Here is a 26,094-nt window from a genome sequence, read left to right on the forward strand (position 1 = left end):
CAGCAACTCCTAGAAACAGGTGGTTCCTAAACTCCCACTTTTTACCTCACTCATCACACTCAACCCCATAAAAAGAGAGAGTACAGGGTGGGTTGTGGAGGTAGGGTCTCTTTCCTGGAGCCCAGTCTCACAGTACGGCCAGCGGTGCCCCAACCCAAGCACTCCTCTCCACAGGACACCGAGAAAAGAGGGGGTCTGTGTACCTGTCATCCTACCACCCATGAATTCCAGCCTGACATTCACCTTGAGTCCACTGAGAGCAAGTTCTCAAAACTACTTGCTGACTGAACACTTGGATCAAGAAAACTTCAGTAGCCTTTGCGCATTATGACACTGCTTCTGAAAAAGTTATGGTAAAGTATACATGATATAAAAATTACTATTTTAACCATTTTCAAGTGTATAATTCTGTGGATAGGGCAATGAATATACTTTTCTCCTTCCCTTATTTTTCAATGACTGTGGATCTCTAATTTTTTTTACAGACTTTATTGATTCATTTGACAGAGAGAGAGCACAAGCAAGGGGAGGGGCAGGCAGAGGAAGAGGGAGAAGCAGGCTCCCGGATGAGCAGGGAGCCCAGCCCAATGCAGAGCCCGATGCGGAGCCCAACTCGGGGCTCAATCCCAGGCGCCCGGGATCACGACCTGAGCTGAAGGCAGACGCTTACCCAACTGAGCCACCCAGGTGCCCCTCTAATTTTTTTTAAAAAGGCAAATACCTAGGTCTGCTTTCTGTGAACGATGTATTATTCTAAGTGTTTCCCAAATATTACCATATTTATTAGAACACAACAATCCCAGGAGAACACCTTTAAGTGAGATATCCGAGGCGAAGAGCAGTACCTTGTCTCAGGTCCTAGACAGTGAAGAGCAGAGGGCTCCACTCTTGGCAATCCAGCTCACATAGACAGTCCCACTTACATCTAATTCTGTCTCAACATCACTGCTCAACATGCCGTGTTTCCCAACATGTGAGTGTGTCATGGGCTGGAAATGATTGAGAAACTGTGCTATAAGGCAGGGCCTTAATTATCATTCAGGATCTCCAAGTAAAAATTCAATCTACAAAACCTTCATCCAGTGATTAAAATGTAAAATGGAGAAGGGGGGGAAATCGGAGGGGGAGAAGAACCATGAGAGACAATGGACTCTGAAAAACAAACTGAGGGTTCTAGAGGGGAGGGGGTTGGGAGGATGGGTTAGCCTGGTGATGGGTATTGAGGAGGGCACGTTCTGCATGGAGCACTGGGTGTTATGCACAAACAATGAATCATGGAACACTATATCTAAAACTAATGATGTAATGTATGGGGATTAACATAACAATAAAAAAAAATTAAAAAAAAATGTAAAATGGAGAATATTCACTCAAACAAAGATAGGTCTAAAGATCCCTACACAAAGGTTCACGCGGAGAACTTAGCTCACAGTTAATACAAACAATGGAAGATTCTCTTTCCTAAGTGCCGTTTTAATCATGCTCTTTGAAGTTAGAACAGGAGAATCAAAGAAAAGGATCACTATTATCTGGTTCAACTTTACCGAGGAAATACAAGTCAACTATTTTAAATATAAGTAAGTGGGGGAAGAAGCTCTAAGAATAAGAATGAAACGAGTTATAGAATACTAACTCTGAATGCTTAAACTTGGATTTCAACCATCCAGGTATATTGTATTAGACACTAAAGCTGGGTGTTTTGCATGTGAAAGGAGGAGGGGGAGGGTTTAAACAAAGAGAGGGAAGAAAAATGCTAACGAAGGCTCCTCATTCCATTTCTTTGACAAATTTAAAACACTGGATTTAAACTTTCTGGAAAAAAAAAGTATACATTTCAATACACAATAAGTAAAAAAAGAAGTTGCCAGGATTAAAGTTCACAATGCATTTTCATACTACTAGGTATCCCCAGCAAGCACTTGCTGCTTTGTACACTACAGCCTGGCAAAAAAGACCTTCTCGTAGCCAGCTTTCGAGCTTGTTCTTTAAGATGTTCTAATTTAAATGCAGTTGTGCACTTCACAAGTATTATGGTTTTAGAGCAAGTCTTGGTTGGCACTACTAGAGCAAAGCGATTAGAAAAAGCTTTTGCACATTCTACTTGACATTCACTGCCTACTTCTCTATAATGTTCTGGTTTTATAAAAGTTATCACAGATTCTTTGAGAGGAGGCAAGGGAGGAGATCTTCATGTTCCCTCTATTGGCATAATCAAGCTTATGTCCGGTAAGAAATATTTTGAGTGAAATTCTCTTGTTATGTAAAGACATCATCCTGTGGTAAATCACACTATTGAGTATTTCTGTGTTCAAAAGACATACCAATTAAAAAAATGTATTAACGTCTGAGTCTATGTGGTTTACTATTTCATATGATACTTGAAGTGTGGCCTCCTCCAAGGATCATTTCTGTAATAGGGAATGGAATATCCTGTTACCATTCCTTTACATTCAAAGAAAACCAAAATAATTAGTAATAAACATTTGGGAGACAAGCTAAAAAAAAAAAAGAAAAAGAGGCTCTGGCACTTAACTAGCTACACGTACTTGGGTAACTTATTCTAACTTTCAGTAAGACAAAAATGCCTGTTCAGGTCCTCTGCCCATTTTTTAGTCAGATTATTTGTATTTTTGGTATTGAGTTGTAGGAATCCTTTATATATTTTGATTACTCTAACCCCACAATGGATATATCACTTGCAGATATTTTCTCCCATTCAGTGGGTTGCCTTTTTGTTTTGTTGATGGTTTCCTTCACTGTGCAAAAGCTTTTTAATTTGATGTCATCGCAACAGTTTATTTTTGCTTTTGTTTCTCTTGCCTGAGGAGACCAATCCAGAAAAATATTGCTAAGGCCAATGTCCAAGAGCTTACTACCTAGATTTTTTTTTTTTTTTTAAGATTTGAGAGAGAGGGCACACATGCAGGGTGTGGGGGACAGAGGGAGAGACGGTTTTTTTTTTTCCTGATTTTTTTTCAAAGATTTTATTCATTCATTTGAGAGAGTGACAGAGAGAGAGCGAGCACACAAATGGGGGGGGGGGGAGGGCAGAGGATAAGGGAGGAGCAGACTCCCCGCTGAGCAGGGAGCCAGACATGGGACTCAATCCCAGAACCCTGGGATCAGGACTTGAGCCGAAGGCAGATATTCAACCAACTGAGCCACCCAGGCGCCCCTGAGACAGAGAATCTTAAGCAGACTCCACTCAGCACAGAGCCCCACGCCGGGCTCGATCTCACGACCTTGAGATCAGGACCTGAGCTGAAACCAAGAGTCGGATGCTTAACCGAATGTGCCACCCAGGCGCCCCTAGATTCTCCTTTAGAAGTTTTATGGGTTTTTTTTTTTTATGGTTTTATGTTTTAATCCAAATCCCTTCTCACTACTTTTTGATAAATTTCTAAAAGTGGAACTACTGAGCGAAATTCTAAATCTTTCTATATCTATCAGCCCCCAGAAAGGCTAAACCTATTTCATTCCTACCACAACCAGGTAAGGGAGTACTCCTTTTCCTGCACCCTCCTTTGAAACACTAATTATAAGCTGATTTTCCATTTTTTGGCCAATTTCTTAGGCCAAAGAAAATTATTTTATGACTAGCAAACTAGACTGTTCTTTTAATATTCATATTTGCCCTTTTATTTTTCTTCTTCTGTGAACTAGTCATTTCCTTTGTCAATTTTCTATTTAAAAAGAGGGGCTTTGGGGCACCTGGGTGACTCAGTCGTTGGGTGTCTGCCTTCGGCTCAGGTCATGATCCCAGGGTCCTGGGATCAAGCCCCGCATCGGGATCCCTGCTCCGCGGGAGGCCTGCTTCTCCCTCTCCCACTCCCCCTGCTTGTGTTCCTTCTCTCACTATCTCTCTCTGTCAAATAAATAAAATCTTTAAAAAAATAAATAAAAATAAATAAAAATAAAAAGAGGGGTTTAAAAATTTTTTTTTGTTAAGATTTTATTTATTTATTTGACAGAGAGAGATCACAAGCAGGGGGAGCAGCAGAGGGAGAGGTGGGCTACCTGCTAAGCAGGGAGCCCAATGCGGGGCTTGATCACAAGACCCCAGGATCATGACCTGAGCTGAAGGCAGACGCGTAACCGACTGAGCCACCCAGGCGTGCCTTTTTTTTTTTAATTTTCGTTGTGGCTATTGCAATCTAGTCTCTCCCTTCTTTCTTGCTCAGTCTCCACTGCCGACTCCTCTCCCCCTAGATGATTCTGTCCACTCTCTTGGCTTTAAGTATTACTCTGAATGCCACCAAATTTCTAACTCTATCCCACACCTCTCCCTCTGAATTCCAAAGTCTAATACAGCCAATTGCCTGCTTGACTTACCGCCTTAGATGGCTCATAAAAATATCTCCAATGTAAATAAGCCCAAAATGGAACTCTTGATCCTCCTCACTCCCAATTTAGCTCTCCCCACATCTATACTCTGAATTCCCCATTTTAGCAAATGCTGCTGTCACTGGCAGAGTTAATGACAGAGACCTATACGTCATCTTGATCCTTCCCTGTCATCTTTTCCTGCCCTCCTCTGGTCTAATTCCCCCAGCAATTCTTTTTGATTCTAGCTCCAATGTGTCTACTTTTCATCCTTTCAGCCTTTCTCTAGACCAGGCTATCCTGCCTCCCATCTGGCTGACAACCTTGTAACCCAACCCTTTACTCCCATCACTGTACCCCCACGAGCCTAACCCATTTACCACAGAGCAGCCAACACTACCATTGTAAGGTACCTACCGGATCAGGTCCTTCCACTCTTTTTACACCTTTCTGTGACATCGCATTGCTCCAACCAGAAACCTAGCCAATCCATTCACAAGTCATGCTATGCTAGCTGCTGCTTTTTTTTTTAAGATTTTAATTATTTATTTATTTATTTATTGAGAGGAGGTGGAGAGAGAGCACACACACGAGCAGGGAGAGGGCCAGAAGACGACGAGAGAGAGAGAGAGAGAGAGAGAGAGAGAGAGAGAGAGAATCCCAAGCAGACTCTGCACTGAGCACAGAGCCCAATGCGGGACTCAATCCCTCAACCCTGAGATCATGACCTGAGCCAGAAATCAAGAGGCTTAACCAACTGAGCCACCCAGGTGCCCCTTGCTAGCTTTAAAACACATCAAGTACGATCTACTTTTTGCAATCTCCAGCATCATCGCTTTGGTTCAAGCTATCATCATCTTTCTCCAGAACCAAAAAGGGGGTGCTGCCCCTTCCCCAATCATTAGAAAGGCATTCCTAATCTAAGCGGGAATCTTTTCTAACCAAAACCAAACTACTTAAAAAAAAAAAAAAAGGATTTATTTGAAAGAGACAGACTGAGAGCGAGCGTGGGGGGCGGGGGGAGACAGAGGGAGAGAGAAATTTAAGCAGACTTGCGCTGAGCACAGAGCCCAAAGCAGGGAGCCCAAAGTGGGGCTCGATATCACGACCTCAGATGAAACCAAAAAGACGATTAACCAACTATGCCAGCCAAGCGCCCCAAGCCCTAACTTCTCCACACAAAGATCTAAGCTGCCCTTACCTACCACTACTGGTAGGTTAAGATTTGGCACACTAACCGAAAACCTCTCTTTGGGGTGCTAGTGGAAGACTACAGCAGCACAAACACTTCTGTCTAGTTTGTGAAACACCACTGTTCCACTAGAGAAACACCGAAAGCCTCACAAGCTAAGACCCTAGATTACAAGCCTCGTAAGAGAAGGACTATGTTGGTACTACCAGTGTGCAATCACTGCCCCTAGGGTAGTGCTTACCACCAACGAAGTACCCAAGACTAATTTTTTCTTTAATGAATGGTTAGAACATGAGCTTTTAGTTAGTTCTGAATTATTCCCAGCTGAATTACAATAAAACTAAATCTTGGTCATTTCAGCTTATAACTAAAAAGGCAGCAGAGTTACAACAAAGTTTCACAGCAGTGTTTTAAAATGAACTTCACTGCATAGTCCCACTCGGCTTCTACTGTAACATCCTGCGCAAGAGGGAAAACAGGTGCAAAAACCAGGGTTACAGATCAAAGACAAGAAAGCAGCTTATAGTTTTTGTTTAAGTCGTTTTTTTAACAAAAAGTCTAAGAGAAATAAGGGCAAGTTTATCTTTAGAGAAGTTTCTTTACCTAATAACCTAAAATAAAGACAGGAAGCAACTCTATTAAATACTGATAGATAAGCAGAGCAGACTTCAGGGATCAGCTCTTTAACATCCAGCCTAGGAACAAATTCCCTTGTGTACACAGCTTTAGGGAAACATATGTGTTCCCCAAGCCACAGCAGGTTCATCTAGAGGTGACACCTGGCCCACGCTGGACTCATCACAGCACTTACCTTTTCTTTCGAGCTGACTGGTTCAGGGATAACCAACTGATCTACAGCAAGCCAAAGTCAAAACTGAAACTAAGAGTCAGATGTTCTGCTACCGTGGAAACCCCGTCAGATGTAAATGTTGCATGTAGCAGAGGTCAGTTTTCCAGCAATTCAGACATCAATCTGCACCAAGAGAACGCAGAGTCCCAGCAACATTTCCAACCCTGGTTTCGGTTACTCTTTGCCCTTAGTGCAACTTAACATAGTCACTTTTTCTAGAATTTTACAAGTCCACAAATTTCTGTCTCCCAAGAAGAAAAACCAGGAATGAAGCATGAAAGGCCTGTAATACCCTTTATCATGATAAAAAACATTAAACAAGGAACAGAAGAAAACCTTCTCAACCTGATAAAGGACATCTATGAAAATCCCACAGCTAACATGATACTCAATGGTGAAAGACTGAAAGCTTTCCTCCTCATATCAAGAACAAGACAAGGATGTGTGCTCTCACCACTTCTATTCAACATAAATTCTATTCAACATGAAGTTCTAGTCACCACAACTAGGCAAGAAAAAAAAATAAAAGGCATCCATAAAGGAGAAATAGTAAAACTTTATTTGCACATGACACCATCTTGTTTGTAAAAAAATCCTAATGAATCCAGTAAGAAACTACTAGAATCAATAAATGAGTCCTGCAGAGTTACAGGATACAAAATCAATATACAAAAATCAATTGTGTTCTATATATCAGTAATAAACTATCCAAAAATGAAATCGGGAAAACAATTCCATTTGCATCAGAAAGAACAAAACACTTAGGAATAAAAAAAATTTTTTTTAAGAAGGAGAGAGCACAAGCAGAGGGAGCAGCAGAGGGAGAAGCAGGCTCCCCACCGAGCAGGGAGCCCCGAAGCAGAACCTGATCCCAGGACTCTGGGATCATGACCGGAACCAAAGGCAGACACTTAGCCGACTGAGCCACCCAGGCGCCCAGAAATAAAATTTTTTAAGATTTATTTTTTAATTTTAATTTTTAAAAGATTTTTATTTATTGAGAGAGAGAGAGAGAGAGAGAGCTAATGCGCCGGGGTAGGGAGAAGGAGATAGAGAATCCTCAAGCAGACTCCCTGTTGAGAGCAGAGCCCAATGCAGGGCTCAACCCCGGGACCTCAGCGGAAACCAAGACTTGGCCGCTTAACCAACTGAGCCACCCAGCATGCCTACTTAGGAATAAATTAAACCAAGGAGGTGAAAAACTTATACACTGGAAACTACAAAAACACTGCTGAAGATGTTTTAAAAGACCTTAACAAATGGAAAAACATCCCATGTTCATAGATTGGAAGACTTAGTGTTAAGACAGCAATACTTCCCAAACAGATGTACCCGTCCAATGCAATTCCTAAGAAAATAACAGCCACCCTTTTCGCAGAAATTGGTGAGCTGACTCATAAGGAATCTCAAGGGACCTCAAATAGCCAAAACCATCTTGAAAAAGAAGAACAAAGTTGGAGGACTCACACTTGCTGATTCCAAAACTTTACTACAAAGCTACAGTAATCAAGATGGTGTGGGTACTGGTCTAAGGACAGACATATAACCATGCAAAGAAGACAGAGAACCTAGAAATAAACCTTCATACAATTCACTTTTGACAAGGGCATCAAGCCAATTCAATGGGGAAAGAATGTTCTTTTCAATAAACAGTGCTGGCACTAAAGGATACCCATATGCAAAAGAATAAAGTTGGACTCTCACCTTTGACCATATACAAAAATTAACTCAAAATGATCACAGGCATAATCTTCATGACATCGGATTAAGCAATGGTTTCTTAGCCATGATATCAAAAGCACAAGTAACCAACAAAAAAGTAGTGGACCTCACCAAAATTAAAACTGTTCGTGCTTTAAATGACACTAAAAAGAAAGTGAAAAGACCACCCACAGAATGGGAATAAAATTTTGGATATCATATATCTGATAAGGGTCTAGTATCCAGAATATGTAAAGAACTCTACAACTCAACAATAAAAAGAAAAAGAACCCCAACTGGGCAAAGGATTTGAATAGACAATCCTCCAAAGAAGATATACACATGAAAAAAGCTCACATTATTACTCATTAGGGAAATGCAAATCAAAACCACAATGATAGCTACTTCATACCCAGTAGGACAGCTATAAAAAAAAAGAAAACAAAACAAAAACAAAAAAATAACAAGTGTTGGTGAGAAACTGGAACCCTCATACATCATTGGAAGAATGTAAAATGCTGCTGTGATAAACACTCAATGGTTCCTCAAAAAGTTAAACTAGAATTACATATGACTCAGCAATTCCTCTCCCAGGTATTTACCCAAGAGAACTGAAAACATATAGCCACACAAAAACTTGTATGCAGATGTTCATAGCAGCATTATTCATTATATCAAGGGGAAACAACCCAAATGTCCATAATCAAAATGTGGTATATCCATGCAATCGAGTATTATCTAGCCATTAAAAAGGAAAGACGTACTGACCCACACTACAACATGAATGAGTTGTGAAAATATGTGCTAGGAAAGCCAGACAAAAAAGGCCACACGTTCCAAGTCCACTTATATGAAACGTCTAAAACAGGCAAATCTTCAGAGACAGAAAGTAGGTATTTGTGATTGCCAGGGGCTGGGGGAGAAGCAGGAGTGGGGAATGGGCAGTGACTGCTAATGAGTGTGGGGTTTCTTGTTGAGATGATGGAAACATTCTGAAATTAGATAGTGGGGACGGTTACACGACTTTGTGAATATACCAAAAACCACCGAATTACATTCTATAAAAGGGTGAATTTTATGATATGTTAATATCTCAATTTAAAAAACTGATTAGGAAAATAGGAACCGAAATACAGCTCACAAAGGTCACACAGTAAAGCCATACATTTTTCTTTAAAAAAAATCGGAATTGCAACTGAAATTTATTTATTCTCACTTTACATACAACTTGTACAAACCTCAAAGCCCATAGTGTATTAAAAACTTCCTATTATGGGTAATAACATTACTGACAGGAAGGTTAAAAAAAATGGCTGAAGAACTTGAAAGCAATAGTATGGGGCCACTTACTAAGGCTAAATTGGTCTACGTACTTCATTATGATCTGGCAGTCTCACTAATACACAGTGTATGTTTATAGTAAAGAAAATGAGGATGATGATTAAAATTAGAGCTAACCCACTTATTACTTTCATTGTGCCAATCACCACTCTAAGTACTGAACATTTACTCACTCATTTAATAACTCCCAACAACCCTACAAAGAAAGTACTACTGTTAGCTCATTTTACAGATGAAGAAACAGGGATCACAAAGCTAAGTGGCAAAATTAAGATTCAAACGCAGGCTTCAGAGTCCATCCTCTTAACCAGTACACAATACTGTCTCTCAGGGATGAACAATCCATCGGAAAAAAAAAATGTTAAATAATGTTCAGTATGCTCTAAAACTGGAAAATCTACAATTTTTATTTCACTGTAAAAGTGCTCTTTAAAAACAACAACAACTCTTCTATAGCAGCCTATTATCCACGGGAGAATGTCTAGAGGTAAAAGAACACTTACATCCTGACTCCCATCTGTATTCACAGCTCACTTGTCTTTCCCAATTCTAGCCAAACCAGACTGCTGATGTTCCTTCAACATACAGAGCCTGTGCATGTTCATGCACCTGTGTTAAAGGCCATTTTTATCACTTCTCTGATTAGAAAATTTCTACTTGCCTTCTACAACCTAGCTCACATCACACTTCCTTTGTGCCACATTCCCTGACACCACAAGGCAAATCTGTGTTCACGCAGCCTTTTGTACCTCTCTCTATTAAAGCATCTACCTCAGTACATCATAATTAAAAGCTTCACTCCCCTTTTCACCTCCTACAGTTAGAACCTAGTTTGCTGTAGATGCTAAATTAAATTTTTTAATTAAAGTAAATAAAGTAAAATTATTTTTTTTAAAAATTCAGCAATACAAAATCACCAGTTAGCTATGATCCACACAGTCGGGTTTTATCTTAACAAAAGTCATAAAATTTAAATATTTAAAAAGAATAAAGTTCATCTTCATATAAACTAGAAGTTACAAAGGTTCCTACAGATTGAATTCAGTCACCAGAAATCTTTTTAATAAGAAAAGACTGATACTCTGGACCAAACCTGAGTAATCTGTCGTAGTAAACTTATGAATAATGACGTGGGTAAAATTTTAACTAAGAGATGAGGGTTCCCAGAATCTAAGTCAACAGAGAAAGGAGTGGTAGGTAGGCTATAAGGATACCATTTAGTAAGTTAGTGCTTGAGTAATACATGCTTACTTAATGCCCTCAAAAATTACTGTTCTTCCTAATTCAAGTCACTCCTTGAGAGTTAATTTACTACCTACAAAGTTCTAGTGGAATTTACATTTTATTACTTGTCCTAGATGAGTTAATATTTCCAACTGGACCAAACCAAATATAACCATATCTACAATCAACCCATTTCTCTCCCAGTATATAACTTATAATAGCCAAACTAATAACATATGGGACACCCAATACAGTAATAAATATCAAAGAATACAGAGGAGTCTGTCAAATACTTACTGAATTAACTACATTTGTCAATATCTATTCTACTGGAAAAGTTACCTACAAAAGAAATGTCATTTCACTTTGTTTTATTTAAAAAAAAAAAAAAAAAAAAAAAGGGTTACCTAACTATTATTATCCCATACTTTTGACTTCCCTAAATAAGCTACAGCTCTGGCAAAATCTGCCCTCTTATTGTTGACTCCCAACCTCAGCTTAACCTCGACCTTCTTTCAAACTCTCACCTATCCCCAAACTTTCATGATCTTTGGGGTCCCCAATGGACCTTCTGCCTCCAATTCATCTTCATGACTAAAAGGCACTGACTTTTCAGAGAGGGGTTCAACACCCTCCAAGGCAACGTTTGATATAAAACCCACCTTTAAATCAAATGTCAACTTTGCATTTTCGTTGACCTAAAAATTCAAACCAAGTCACAGCTACTTCTAAGTGTTACCCATTTAGGCAGTCACAGACCTGAATAAATATTTGTGTAGTATTTGCCATTACCTAGGCTGAGAATTCTCCTCATACATTCTTTCTTTCCCCTCCTTGAAGAGGCTTATGGTCTGCTTAGTTTTCTTCATCAAATTCTCCATGAACACCCTAAAATACTCATTTTCTCCAACTGTCTCCATCTTCCCCTCATATCTTGACAAGATAGTGCGGAGATGCTGGTAGGTATCTGGCAGCAGGTCTAAGATATAAGGTGGGCTATTCTTTAGCGCCAGCTTTGGGTTCTGACACAATCGCACCACCTGCAACAAATGGAAAAGAAGGGCTATTACTTGGAGGATCTTAAGGACGATTTCCTTTTTCAATTTAAAAAAAAGTTATAAAATATGTGCTCTGTTGCAGAAATACTAAAAAATGCACAAGACCATAAGAAATGATCCATAACACCCCTGCCCATGGGCAATTAGTTTGCATTTTTAGTGGTTCCCCTAGGAGGGTGGGTTCTTAAAACCATATGAGAGACTAATGGTCCAGAAATCACATAGCAGACAAGGGGGGCCGGGCTGGCTCAGTCGGTGCAGTGTGCGACTCTTGATCTTGTGGTTGTGAGGCTGAGCCCCACAATGAGTGCAGAGAGGACGTAAAAATAAATCTTAAAAAAAAGAAATTACATAGCAGACTAAACATTGCAGGGGGGGGGGGGGAAGACATTGCACTAACACCTAAAAAGTGCTAGATGAACTAGGACAAGTTCATTTTAAATGCATGGCTCACCCCACAACACAATAAAAAAAATTCCCAAGGGTAGACATAAAGAACATGGCTGGGGCACCTGGGTGGCTCAGTCGTTAAGCGTCTGCCTTCGGCTCAGGTCATGATCCCAGGGTCCTGGGATGGAGCCCCACATCGGGCTCCCTGCTCCACGGGAAGCCTGCTTCTCCCTCTCCCTCTCCCTCTCCCCCTGCTTGTGTTCCCTCTCTCGCTGTGTCTCTGTCAAATAAATAAATAAAAATCATTTAAAAAAACAACAACAACAACAACATTGCCGCCCTGGGAAGTAACGTAGAGCCCAGAGTTGTAACAGCCACTAGGGTCTGGGAGCAGGGGGGCCTTGAACCCCACGAGCTCAACTGAGATACCATTCCTTGCCATATAAAGAACCTCCAGCCCCCACGCTGGGTGTAGAGAATGCTTAAAAAAAAAAAAAAAAAAAAAGACCTCCAGAATTTGCCTAATAATTCTTTTTCCCATATTTTACATTCAACTTCTGAGTTCTTATGTTTTATGTAGGTTTCTTTTAAAGAACATGTAGCAGTATTTTTAAAACCCAATGTAACAGTCTTCGTTTTTAAACTAGTGAGTGTAGTACATTTTATATTTGTTAATAATGACTAATAAATTTGTATTTATTCCTACCATCTTATTTTGTATTTTCCACTTACATGGATTTTTCTGTGTCTGGGAAAGAGAAATAAATTAGTGGAAGGGAAAAGTCTAGAAACAGACCCACACATATATAGGCCCTTCACTTATCACAAAGGAGTGGTCTTTTCCAAAAATAGTAGTGGAACAATTGGGTATCCATATAGAAAAAATAAACTAAGCCTTCACCTTACACTATACCAAAAAACAAAACTCCATACATATAGACACACACACACACACACAAAACCCCAAAAAAGGAGACCTTGGGTTATAGACCTAAATGTGAAAGGCAGATCTATAAAGCTTTAGAAAATAATATAAGAAAATTATGTTCACTACAGAGAAAATTTTCTTAAACAGGACTATAAAAAGCATTAACCACACACATAAAAAAGTTAATTAAAATTCTCCTACTTCAAGATACCCTATAAAGAGTAAAAACACACGTACAGAATCAAATATATTTGTAATACATATATATATCCAAATGTATATATCCAGAATATACAGGCATACTTCAGAGATACCTCAGGTTCGATTCCAGACCACCACAATAAAGCACTTATCTCAATAAAGTGAACCAAATGAGTATTTTGGCTTCCCAGTGCATATAAAAGTTATGTTTATACCATACTGTAATCTATTAAGTATACAATAGTAGTAGGTCCTAAAAAAACGTACATACCTTAATTAAAAAATACTTTTATCGCTACAAAATCCTAAGCATCATCTAAGCTTTTAGTGAGTTGTAACTTTTTTGCGGTGGAGGGCCCGGCCTCAATGTCCATGGCTGCTGACTAATCAGGGTGGAGGCTGCTGAAGGCTGAGGCGCCTGCGGCAAGTTCTTAAAATAAGACAAGAGTGAAGTCTGCTGCCTCGACTGACTCTTCCTCCCACGAGTGAGTTCTCTGTAGCATGTGGTGCTATTTGATAGCATTATACCCACAGTACAAAGTCTTTCAAAATCTTTCAATCCTCTCAAAGCCTGCCACAGCTTTATCAATTAAGTTATGCAGTATTCTAAGTCTTTTGTCGTCACTTCAACAATCTTCACAGCACCTTCCCTAGAAGTAGATTCCATCTCAAGAAACCACTTTCTTTGCTCATCTGTAAGAAGCAACCCCTCATCCGTTCAGGTTTTATCATGAGACTGTAGCGACTCAGTCCCATCTTCAGGCTCCACTTCTGATTCTAGTTCTCTTGCTGTTTCCACCACATCTGCAGGTACTTCCTCTGCTAAAGTCTTGAACCCCTCAAAGTCATACATGAGGGTTGCAATCAAATTCTTCCCAACTCCTGTTAATGTTGGTATTTTGAGCTCTTCTCATGAATCACTAATGTTCTTAATGGCATCTAGAATGATGAATCCTTTCTAGAGGTTTTCAATTAATGTTGCCTAGCTCCACAGAGGAATCACTATCCACGGCAGCTATAGCCTTATGAAATGTATTTCTTGAATAAGAAGACTTGAAAGTCGGGCGCCTGGGTGGCTCAGTTGGTTAAGCGACTGCCTTCGGCTCAGGTCATGATCCTGGAGTCCCTGGATCAAGTCCCGCATCGGGCTCCCTGCTCGGCGGGGAGTCTGCTTCTCCCTCTGACCCTCCCGACCCTCCCCCCCTCATGCTCTCTGTCTCTCTCTCTCAAATAAATAAATAAAATCTTTAAAAAAAAAAAAAAGAAGACTTGAAAGTCAAAATGACTCCTTGATCCATGGGCTGCAGAATGGATGCTTTGTTAGCAGACATGAAAACATTCATCTCATTTTACATGTCCATCAGAGCTCTTGGGTGACTAGGTACAATGTCAATGAGCAGTAGTATTTTGAAAGAAATTTTCTGAGCAGTAAGTCTCAACAGTGGGCTTAAAATATTCAGTAAACCATGCTGTAAATAGCTGTGCTATCATTCAGGCTTTGTTGTTCCATTTATAGAGCTCAGGCAGAGTGGATTTAACATAATTCTTAAGGGCCCTAGGATTCTGGAGTGGTAAATGAGGACTGGCTTCAAGTTAAAGTCACCAGCTGCATGTGCCCCTAACAAGAGAGTCAGACTGAACTTTGAAGCCAGGCTTTGATTTCTCTCTAGATATGAAAGTCCTAGATGGCATCTTTGTCCAATAGAAGGCTGTGCAGTCTACACTGAAATGTCTGTTGTTCCGTGGAGCCACCTTCACTATCTGAGCTAGATCTTCTGGAGAACTTGCTGCAGCTTCTACATCAGCACTCGCTGCTTCCACCTGCACTTCTACGTTATGGAGACGGCTTCTTTCCTTAAACCTCATGAACCCGCCCCTGCTAGCTTCACGCTTTGCTTCTGCAGCTTCCCCACCTCTCTCAGCCTTCACAGAATTGAAGAGAGTCGGGGCCTTGCTCTGGATTAGGCTTTGGCTTAAGGGACCGTTGGGGCTAATTTGATCTTCTACCCAGACCACTCAAACTTTCTCCTCATGGGCAGTAAATGTTTCGCTTTATCATTCATGTGTTCACTGGAGTAGCTAGCGCTTTTAACTTCCTTCAGAACTTTTTCTTTGCACTCAACTTGGCTAACTGGTGCAAGAGGTGTAGCTTTCAGCCTGCCTCAGCTTTAGAGGTGCCTTCCTCGCTAAGCTTAATCATTTCTAGCTTTTGATTTAAAGTGAGAGATGTGCAATTCTTCCTTTCACTTGAATACTTAGAGGCCAATGTAGGATTATTAATTGTCCTAATTTCAATATTGTTGTGTCTCAGGAAATAAGAGAGGCCAAACGAGAGGGAGAGAGATGGGGAAGAGCTGGTCAGTAGTCAGAACACAGAACATATATTGATTAAGTTTGCCATTTCAGGGGCTCAGTCGTTAAGCATCTGCCTTCGGCTCAGGTCATGATCCCAGAGTCCTGGGATCAAGCCCCACATCGGGCTCCCTGTTCAGCTGGAAGCCTGCTTCTCCCTCTCCCACTCCCCCTGCTTGTGTTCCTGCTCTCACTGTGTCTCTCCCTCTGTAGAATAAATAAATAAAATCTTAAAAAAAAAAAAAGTTTGCCATTTCAGGGGTGCCTGGCTGGCTCAGTCAGTAGAACATACAACTCTTTTCTTTTTTTTTTTAAGCATACAACTCTTGATCTTGGGGTCTTGAGTTCAAGCCCCACACTGGGTGTAGAGCTCAATTAAAAAAAAAAAAAAAGTTCACCATTTCTCATGGGTGTGGTTCGTGGTGCCCTAAAACAATTAGAATAGTAATATCAAAGATTACTGATCACTGTAACAAACATAAATGAGAAAGTTTGAAATATTGGAAGAATTTACCATATGGCGCAAAGTGAGCAAATGCTGTTGGAAAAATGGAGAGACTTGCTTGAATTTGTAAAGAGGCTTGCTTCAATTTGTAAAAAATGCAGTATGTGCAAAGCACAATAAAATGAGGTATGCCTGTAATTGCTTCTGTGCCATTTACTTTCTTCTCTCCTTCTGGAACTTCAATGACCTAATCCGTAAGAACTTTTCACCATGTTCCATGTTTTTTACACTCTTTTCTGTCTTCTCCATCCTTTGCCTCTCAGTGGCTTAGTCTGGATTTATTCCCTAATTTATCTTTCACTTCACTAATTTTCTCTTCAGCTGTATCTATGCTGTTAAACCCATTCACGGGGTTCTTAATAATCAGTTGTGTTTTTCAGTTTCAGAATTTCTATTTCAAATGTCAGAATTATCAATTTTGTCTTTAGTTCCTCTAACACATTAATCATACATTTTTTAAGTCCATGATTGATAATTCAATTATCTCTGCCTGTCCTATGGGTTTCTATTGTCAATTTTTCCTCTCAGTTTCCAGTTGTGTTTAGTCTTTTCATATGCCTGGTTATTCTTTATTGAATGTTGGACACTATATATAAAAAATTACAGACACAATCTGAGGCCACGGATGATGTTACTCAGAAAGGGTTTACTTTTGCTTCTGGCAAGCAGACAGGCTAGGGACATTAGGATTCCCAGATCATCTTAATCTAATCCAGAACTGAAAAAACCGAAAAGCTGGGCTTCAGTCCCTATAAAGACTAGTCTACTTGTTTTACCCTTACTCCTACAATTTAGGCCCTGAGGAACCCAACCCCAAAACCAAGAGTTTCCCAGGGCCCTCTACCCTGGGAGGCTCTGATTCCAATTTTTTGTCCTCCCTGACATCAGCCTTTTGAAAACTCTACTCAGCCTCTCAACTGTCACTTCCAAATTCAGCCATGATCTCATGGACAAGGCAGCCTCAAACATCAGGCTAACTTCTCAGAGCTTTCCTTATCTTCTGGAACTTGGCCTCCTAATTCCTTACTGCTTTTATGGCTCTTCAATGCCTTCTAGCTTTTCTAGTTGTCAGCAATATATTTGGTTTGAAACAATCTGACATTGTCTAACGTTGGTAGAAGCAAAGTCTGACGTCTTGCTTTTTATTTCACACTTAAAAACATTTATTTCTTTGTGTCAACAAAAGCTCATTATAAGCTTGAGATGAGATGTCTAAATGATTCCATTCTATGGATATACCATAATATATCTTAACCATCCCACCCCACCCCACACTCTGTTTTAACATTTATGTTGTTTTCAAGTCTACTATGACAAGGATCACTGTGATGAACATCGCTGAGCATGTTATTCTTTTATACATCTGATTATTTCCTTCAGATAGAGTCCCTCAGAAGTGGAAACATTAGGTTCAGTTAGAATAACTGCAAAATTCCCATTTAATAACTAATCATCAATGACTCGTCAAATGATGAGTCAGGTATTAAATTTTTAAAGCTAGGTATTTTATTCTCTGTACACCATTTCCTCAACTCTTGAAAAAAACAGGCCCATATAATCCTACTAAACACAAGCTGAATCAACAAAAATATCTGATGTATGAATATTTTAGCAGTGTTTTAGGAAGCTGCTCATCCTATTAAATATTTCAAGCCAAAAGGGAAAAACACAGCCAAGAAAAAAGACTACCACAGAGGACAACTATATTTTAAGTCCAAGAATTAAGAACTCATACTAATAAAAAAAAATAGTCTCCAATTTATAAGTGTTACATTCCCAAACCTCATTTGTAAGGCAGGTATTTATAATTCAGAATATATTTTTACAGAATATATGTTTATAATAAAAATAATCAAAATGAAACCTTCCTGAGGTTAGTTCATGGAGGAAGGTAGAGGAGACTGACAATGAGACTAAGATCTCAAGATCTAGCAAAGGCTACAAGAGATATATAATTGAAGGTTTTTATTGTCACAGAAAATTGGACATGGAGAAAGAACCAGAAGGAAAAAAGGTAAGTGAAAAGCTAAGGTTTCTGGGAAGACAACAGGAAATGAGATCTACAATATAGCTAGGAACATTAAACATCATTAAAAGAAGGGACACCTCCATCCTCTAAAACAGAAGGGAGTGAGGGCAGACTGAGAGACAAATTCAGACAGATGAAGGCAGTAAGTTGAAGGTAGGAATGTTCCTGATGGTTTTGGTTTTTCTCAATGCACCCATTCAACAATGTATCTCAAGCACTGGGATATAGAAGTAAAAGGACAACATGCCTGAATCTGAGAGCCATCATCAGGCAATAAACTAAAAAAATGAATTCAAGAAAAATATGAGGTTCTAAGACCTGAAACCATAAAACTCCCAGAAGAAAACATAGGTGGTAAGCTTCTTGACAATGGTCTTGGTGATGATTTTTTGGATCTCACTCCAAAAGCAAGGGCAAAAGAGCAAAATTAAAGGGGACAACATCAAACTAAAAAGTTTTTGCCCAGTAAAGGAAATCATCAACAAAATGAAAAGGCCACCTACCAAATGGGAGAAGATATTTGCAAATCATGTATCTGATTAGGGGTTAACATCTAAAACATTAAAGAACTCACACAACTCAATAATAAAAAGACAGACAATCTGATTTTCATGTGAGCAAAGGATCTCAATAGACATTTTTCCAAAGAAGACATCCAGATGGCCAACAGGCGCATAAAAGATGCTCAACATCACTCATCATCAGGAAACTGCAAATCAAAACCACAATGAGATATATTACCTTATACATGTCAGAATGGCTAGTATCAAAAACACAAGAAAGAAGTGTTGGCAAGGATGCAGAGAAAAGGGAACCCTCATGCATTCTTGGTGGGAATATAAACTGATGCAGCCGTACAGAAACCAGTATGGAGGTTCCTCAAAAAACATTAAAAATAGAACTACCATACAATCCAATAATTCCATTTGTGGATATTTATCTGAAGAAAACAAAACTAATTTGAAAAGACATGCACCCCTGTGTTCACTGCAGCACTATTTACAATAGCCAACATATGGAAACAATCTAAGTGTCCATGGACTGATGAATGGATAAAGAAAATGTGGTATGTATGTACAACAGAATACTACTGGGTCATAGGGCGCCTGGGTGGCTCAGTTGGTTAAGCGACTGCCTTCGGCTCAGGTCATGATCCTGGAGTCCCGGGATCGAGTCCCACATCGGGCTCCCTGCTCAGCGGGGGGTCTGCTTCTCCCTCTGACCCTCGTCCCTCTCGTGCTCTCTGTCTCTCATTCTCTCTCTCAAATAAATAAATAAAATCTTAAAAAAAAAAAAAAAAAAGAATACTACTGGGTCATAAAAAAGAATGAAATCTCGCCATCTGTGATAACATGGATGGACCTTGAGGGTATTTTACTGTGAAATAAGCCAGACAGAGAAAGACAAATACCTTATGATTTCACTTATATGCAGAATTTGATAAATAAAACAAACATGCAAACAATACAAAACTCATAGAGAACAAATTTGTGGTTGCCAGAGGGGAGAGGGGGTTGGGAGGTCAGCAAAACGGGTGAAGGGAGTCAAAAAGTATAAACTTCAGTCATGGGGAATGTAATACTTGGCGACTATAGTCAATAATACAATATGTATTGAATAATTGAGCGTTGTTAAGAGAGTAAATCTTAAAAGTTCTCATTGAAAGAAAAAAATTTGTGAGGACAGCTTTGTAACTTTGTACGGTGACAGATGGTAACTATACTTGTTGTGATGATCATTCTGCAATGTATACAAATATAGAACCACTATGTTATACACCTGAAACTAATATTACATCTCATTTATACTTCAATAAAAAGAAAAAAAAATATCAGGCTCTATGCAGAGAATTTAAATAGAGTAATAGAGTAAGAAAATGCTGAACGACTCCTTTATTTTTTTTTAAAGATTTTATTTATTTGATAAAGAGAGAAAGCACAAGCAGGGGGAACAGCAGAGGGAGAGGCAGGCTCCCCACTGAGCAGGGAGCCTGACTCGGGGCTCAATCCCAGGACCCTGAGATCATGACCTGAGCCGAAGGCAGACGCTTAACCGACTGAGCGACCCAGGCGTCCCCTGAACGATTCCTTTAGAACAGTGAACAGGGAAAGCTTCTCTGAGGTGTTTTTGGACTAAGAGTTGAAATTACAGGAAGGTGCTAGCCATGTGGTATTAGCAAAAGAGGAGCCCAGAGCAGGAAACTAATCCAACAGTCTGAAAGTGGGAACAGGTCTGGATTTGTCTGAGGAATAAAAAGATCAGTGAGACTAAAATGGAGATGGGCGCCTGGGTGGCTCAGTTGGTTAAGCGACTGCCTTCAGCTCAGGTCATGATCCTGGAGTCCCGGGATCGAGTCCCGCATGGGGCTTCCTGCTCAGCAGGGAGTCTGCTTCTCCCTCTGACCCTCCTCCCTCTCATATGCTCTCTCTCTCTCTCATTCTCACTCTCTCAAATAAATAAATAAAATCTTTAAAAAAAAAAATAAAATAAAATAAAATAAAATGGAGAGAGCGAAGTGGAGAGAGCAAGAGAGAGATGTGAAATAGGCAGGGAATTAACAAGGGGACATTATGATGAAGCCTGAAATATAAGCTCTGAAGTATCCAATTAAAATTAGAAAGGACTTGGGGCGCCTGGGTGGCTCAGTTGGTGAAGCATCCGCCTTCAGCTCAGGTCATGATCCCAGAGTCCTGGGATCAAGTCCCACGTCGGGCTCCCTGCTTGGCAGAAAGCCTGCTTCTCCCTTCCCACTCCCCCTGCTTGTGTTCCCTCTCTCACTGTCTCTCTCTCTGTCAAATAAATAAATAAAATCTTAAAAAAAAAAAAAATTAGAAAGGACCAAATGTTTTCATATTTTGCTAAGATTGCATCAACCAACTATTTTATGTCCTGTTTCGGTCATTTACCGTCACTAGTTTTCTTAACCTCTGAGCCTCAGCTCTTCCACCAGCAAAAACAGAGAGAATACCTACCTCACAATAAACACGTATGAAAGGGCTGCACAGTTTCCAATAAAGTGGGTACTCAGTATGTGTTAGTTCTGCTCCCCATTTCCATTCACCTTGACCAGGCTTATCGTCAGGGTTGGCAGGAATTATGGATTGTAGGTAGAGTGGTAGACTGAACATCACCTTTTGATGACTCCCAGAAACCGGTACCATAATTCCTACCATCCTGGCTCATGCCACTGCTACCTTCCCAATCCTGCGTAGTCTCTAACTGATGACCGAAGGATAGAGAAAAGGCAGCAGGCCACCCAAGAACAGGGTGACCCACGATCTGCAAAAGCCACAGTACCCCCCCGCCAAGGTCCAAATCCAGCAGAGCTCCCAATAAGAGTTTACATTTACATCCGGGGCTACACACACCAACCCACCTGTTCTCCCCATTTATTTATTTTTAAAGCTTTTATTTATTTATTTGACAGAGCGAGAGAGCACAAGCAGGGAGAGCAGGAGAGGGAGATGCAGGCTCCCCGTTGAGCAGGGAGCCCAATGTGGGGCTCCATCCCACCACCCTGGGATCAAGACCTGAGCCGAAGTCAGACGCTTAACCCACTGAGCTGCCCAGGCGCCCCCTGTTCTCCCTATCTAAATGTAAATGCATTAACTTCACAGAGTTTAGGTTAAAATGCATTATTTGCCTAATACCTCTGGAAAAAAGATACACTTCCTTTCAACAACAAAATGAAACTAAAATTGCTTAGTGTTACATACAATACCCAATGTATAACATGCAATCAATGTTAACGACAATTCATTGAAAAACATAACATTCCTAACATACCAGATTTAAAATATCACAAGTTAAAAAATGTCTCCAAAAACACTTGATTTGCTTGCATTTTTAAGCTAGTACCATGTACCTTTCACAAATACTATTTATCCCTCCTTCGAATGTGACCTTATAAAGATCATTTGCAGATTAAATGTCTGCTTTTCTCAAGATCTTTTTGAGATGAATCATCACATGACCAGGGAAATCAGTATTCCACTAACAACTCTTGAGTTTTTAACACTAACACAGACCATAAAGAAAATATATAAGTAGACCTTTTTTTTAAGATTTTATTTATTTGACAGAGAGAGACACAGCGAGAGAGGGAACACAAGCAGGGGGAGCGGGAGAGGGAGAAGCGGGCTTCCTGCAGAGCAGGGAGCCCGATGCGGGGCTCGATCCCAGGACCCTGGGATCATCACCTGAGCCGAAGGCAGACGCTTAACAACTGAGCCACCCAGGCGCCCCAAGTAGACCTACTCTTGCGATACTAAAATCTTCTAGAAAGAAAAGGAAATGCCCTAAACATATAACCTCTAGAAAAAAAGTTCAAAAAAGGCTCTAATTCAAGAGTTAACAAACATCAAAAGCGAAAACCTGCCTTTATTACTTAGTGAACTTTAAACTGGCAGTCATAGCTAGCTAAAGCATAAATGGACATTGAGCTTCAAAAACGTTCACCAAAAAATTTCTAAAACGCTAAAATATTTTCCTGCTCAGTGTGTCCTCCATTTGGCCAACTTTATTTGGCCTTCCAAGTCTTGCAATGGCAAAAATGGCTTCCTTTTGTTTACTTCTGCCTGTACATTTACAGCATCACTCAAAACAATGCCAAAAAGAAACGTGCTTAGCTCTGGGAAAGCAAAAGCATCCTTGTACGGCTGCCATACAGTCCATTCATAATAGCTTTCTCATTGGCCTCACTCCTCCCTTTGCTGCTGCCAAGGCTCAATGGTCAATAGAAAAAATTTGGAAAGTGCTATGATCACAATAAAGAGGGATAAAATTATGCTTGGAAATAGCTAAATTTATAAAAAGAGAAAAGGTACCGAGAACAGTGCCTAAGCCTAATTCTATTCTGAACACAGACTCTTTTCTACCACTAAGGAACGTGAATTTCCAATTAGGCAGAAATCTCTAAGCATATAGGACTATGAATGACTAAGTATTTTTAGCTCTGTAGACCTCAACTTACCCATGCAAGCGTTTTTCATTTCAAACTTTTTCATACTTAAAACGTGATTAAAATAAGATTTATGCTTTAAAATGAGTATTCAGTTTGTTGAGTTGGAACATAAAACACGTAAAACCTAGTTACAGTTTTAAAAGGCTCCATATTGCTCAAAGGAGCAGGAGGTATGGCAGGAAGGACACCAGGTCTGGAGACCCGGGTTCCAGCCTGATGACCAACATTATCTGGCTATGTTGACCGTAAGCAAGTTTATTCACCTCTCTGGGTCTCAATTTCTGCCTCTATAAATGAAAGAGATCAATTAATTTCTAAAGCCTCTTAAGACTTTAATTTTTTTTTTTTTTAAAGATTTTATTTATTTATTTGACAGAGAGAGACACAGCGACAGAGGGAACACAAGCAGGGGGAGTGGGAGAGGGAGAAGCAGGCTTCCTGCAAAGCAGGGAGCCTGATGCGGGGCTCGACCCCAGGACCCCGGGATCATGACCTGAGCCGAAGGCAGATGCTTAACGACTGAGCCACCCAGGCGCCCAAGACTTTAATTTCTTAACGTCTTCTTAAAGCTTCAGGTTTAGAAACTCATCAACACAAAAACTTGAAAACGTTTAACAGTTTTACAAGTACGTACAGTGAAGCTTTTAAATGTTTTTTAAGAGAAATCAGAAACCTAGGTTTTTGTGTGTGTGTTCTTTTTTTTAAGAAACATATCATCACTAGGTAACAGCCCCAAGAAAAAAGCCTTTTACTTCTAATTACTATTCTCCATTATTGATTTCTCGAAACTCCATTCAGGGACTTGAACTATAATTACTACCTAACACCTCTCAAATACCGCCCAACACTATTTATTAAAGACACTCTGCCACCTATAACTAATTACCAATCTCATTACTTTCATTTATCACATTAACTGCAGGGAAAAAAATCCAACACAATGTACGATATTAAATAACCTACACCTGCTGGTAATTTAACCATGCAGTTTTTATACACAGATTCTGTTTTTTAAAATATATTTTTTTAATTTATTTATCCGAGAGAGAGAGAGAGAGAGCATGAGCAGGGGGAGGGGCAGAAGAAGAGGGAGAAGCAGACCGATCCCAGGGTCCTGGGATCATGACCTGAGCCAAAGGCAGACGCTTAACCGACTGAGCCACCCAGGCACCCTGGATTCTATGTTTTAGAGGAAAAAATAATTCTCTACCCAGACTTATCAGTGCAACTTCAAACGGAATACTTAGCATGAACTAGAGATTAAATGATTTTAGTATCACTTTTGGATGTCAGACCCTGATTAAGATACAACTGTGGCTTAGGATATCGCAAAGGCACCAATTTGCTCTGAAGTGCCTCCCCATTCCCAATCCCCTTTCTTGTCTCCTCAGGAATGAAGTAAAGGTTTGCCTAATGATTCCCACAGAGACTTCCCAGAGCCCTTTGTATACCTTCGGTTAGATCACCAGATTCTGAGTACACTGGGTCATCTTTTTTTTAAGATTTTATTTATTTGACAGAGAGAGAGACAGCGAGAGAGGGAACACAAGCAGGGGAAATGGGAGAGGGAGAAGCAGGCTTCCCGCGGAGCAGGGAGCCCGATGCGGGGCTTGATCCCAGGACCCTGGGGATCACGGCCTGAGATGAAGGCAGACGCTTAACGACTAAGCCACCCAGGCGCCCCTACACTGGGTCATCTTTAACTCCTTTAACATCTTTAACAGAACCTGGCATACAGCTTGTGTTCAATAAAGTGTGATTGTGGACAGATGCCAACATAATTTTCACCTAAGGTACCAAGGAATCATATTTACATCAACAAACTAGACAAGGATCATGGGTGGAAGCAAATTTTTTGGAGGGCAATGTGCTAATATATATATTTTTAAATTTGAATGTATGAGTCTTTTGACCCAGCACATTTCATTTCTAGGAGTTTATTCTAAAGAAATATTTAGAAATTGCATAATGTGGAGTCACTACAGCACTGTTCCTAATATTAAAAATCAGAAATAACCTAGAAGATTATCAATATGAATTTATTAGATAAACATATAACTATGAAATCTTATACAATCCTTAAAAAATTCAGGGAGACCTATACGTGGCATTAACATGGTAAATCTCCATAATACGGCAATTTTTTAAAAAGCAAAAAATTCTAGAATCATTTTTGTTTAAAAGTCCCACTTTTGCTTAAAAATGTATATTGAGTACAAATTACTTTTGAAATTTAAGAACATAATAATTAAAATCTTCAACATAAACAAGATAACCCTACTGCTATTTCTTAAGGGGAAAAAAAAAGTCTGTCAGCTCACCTAAGATAAAAGCAACTGTGGAATGGAGGCTTGCTGCTTCAAGTGTGGTCCCTGGGGCCAGCTGCATGGACATCACCCAGGAGCTGGTCAGGAATACAGACTCACGGGCCCCACCCCAGATCTACACAGCCTCTACATTTTTAACAAGATCCACAGATGGTCTGGGAGCGCCTGGGTGGCGCAGTTGGTCAAGCATCCGACTCTTGCTTTCGGCTCAGGTCATGATCTCAGGGTCATCCCTGAGACCAAGCCCTGCGTCAGGCTCCATGCTCAGTGGAGTCTGCTTGAGTTTCCCTCCCTCTCCCTCTGCCCCTCCCCACCCTCTAAAAAATTAATAAATCTTAAAAAAAAAAAAAAAAAATCCCCAGATGGTCTGAATTCATCTTCAAGTCTGAGAAGCACTGGCTTATAAGAAATCGCTTAACAGAGCCTGAACACCAGTTCAAGATCCACATGAAAAATAAAAGTATTAGCTGGGTGACTAAGGTTACTTAATCTCTCTGAATCTGTTTCATTCTCCTCAAACACACTATTTTGATATTTCTGATGTTATCAGCAGATGTGAAATGTAAACTGCTCTATAAGGAATGATGAGAACTCAGTTATTAGTCTTAGTGAGTAAATGCTAAGAAGTCAGTAACTTGCTCAAAGTTGATAAATCTTTCCTCGGCAATGCTGGCCATCCAACCCTCTCATTGCCAGTTGGGGAAAGGGAC

General features: G+C 40.0%; 1 protein-coding gene across 3 annotated transcripts in view; it reads right to left on the minus strand.

Annotated features, from left to right (window-relative positions):
- CBL (Cbl proto-oncogene) overlaps positions 1 to 26,094 on the minus strand; it is an 83,254-nt gene that overhangs the window by 50,936 nt on the left and 6,224 nt on the right. For 2 of the 3 annotated variants that reach the window (XR_013442586.1, XM_036090730.2), the window contains exon 2: positions 11,424 to 11,671. The exons of the other annotated variant lie outside the window; for it this stretch is intronic. Coding sequence is in view for 1 of the 2 variants with exons in the window: in XM_036090730.2 (XP_035946623.2) it covers positions 11,424 to 11,671 (248 nt within the window). In the remaining variant the exon portion in view is untranslated. The remainder of the gene's footprint in view (positions 1 to 11,423; positions 11,672 to 26,094) is intronic. 3 annotated transcript variants of the gene reach the window in all.

Source organism: Halichoerus grypus, chromosome 11, assembly GCF_964656455.1.
Source record: "Halichoerus grypus chromosome 11, mHalGry1.hap1.1, whole genome shotgun sequence".
Lineage (NCBI taxonomy): Eukaryota > Metazoa > Chordata > Mammalia > Carnivora > Phocidae > Halichoerus > Halichoerus grypus.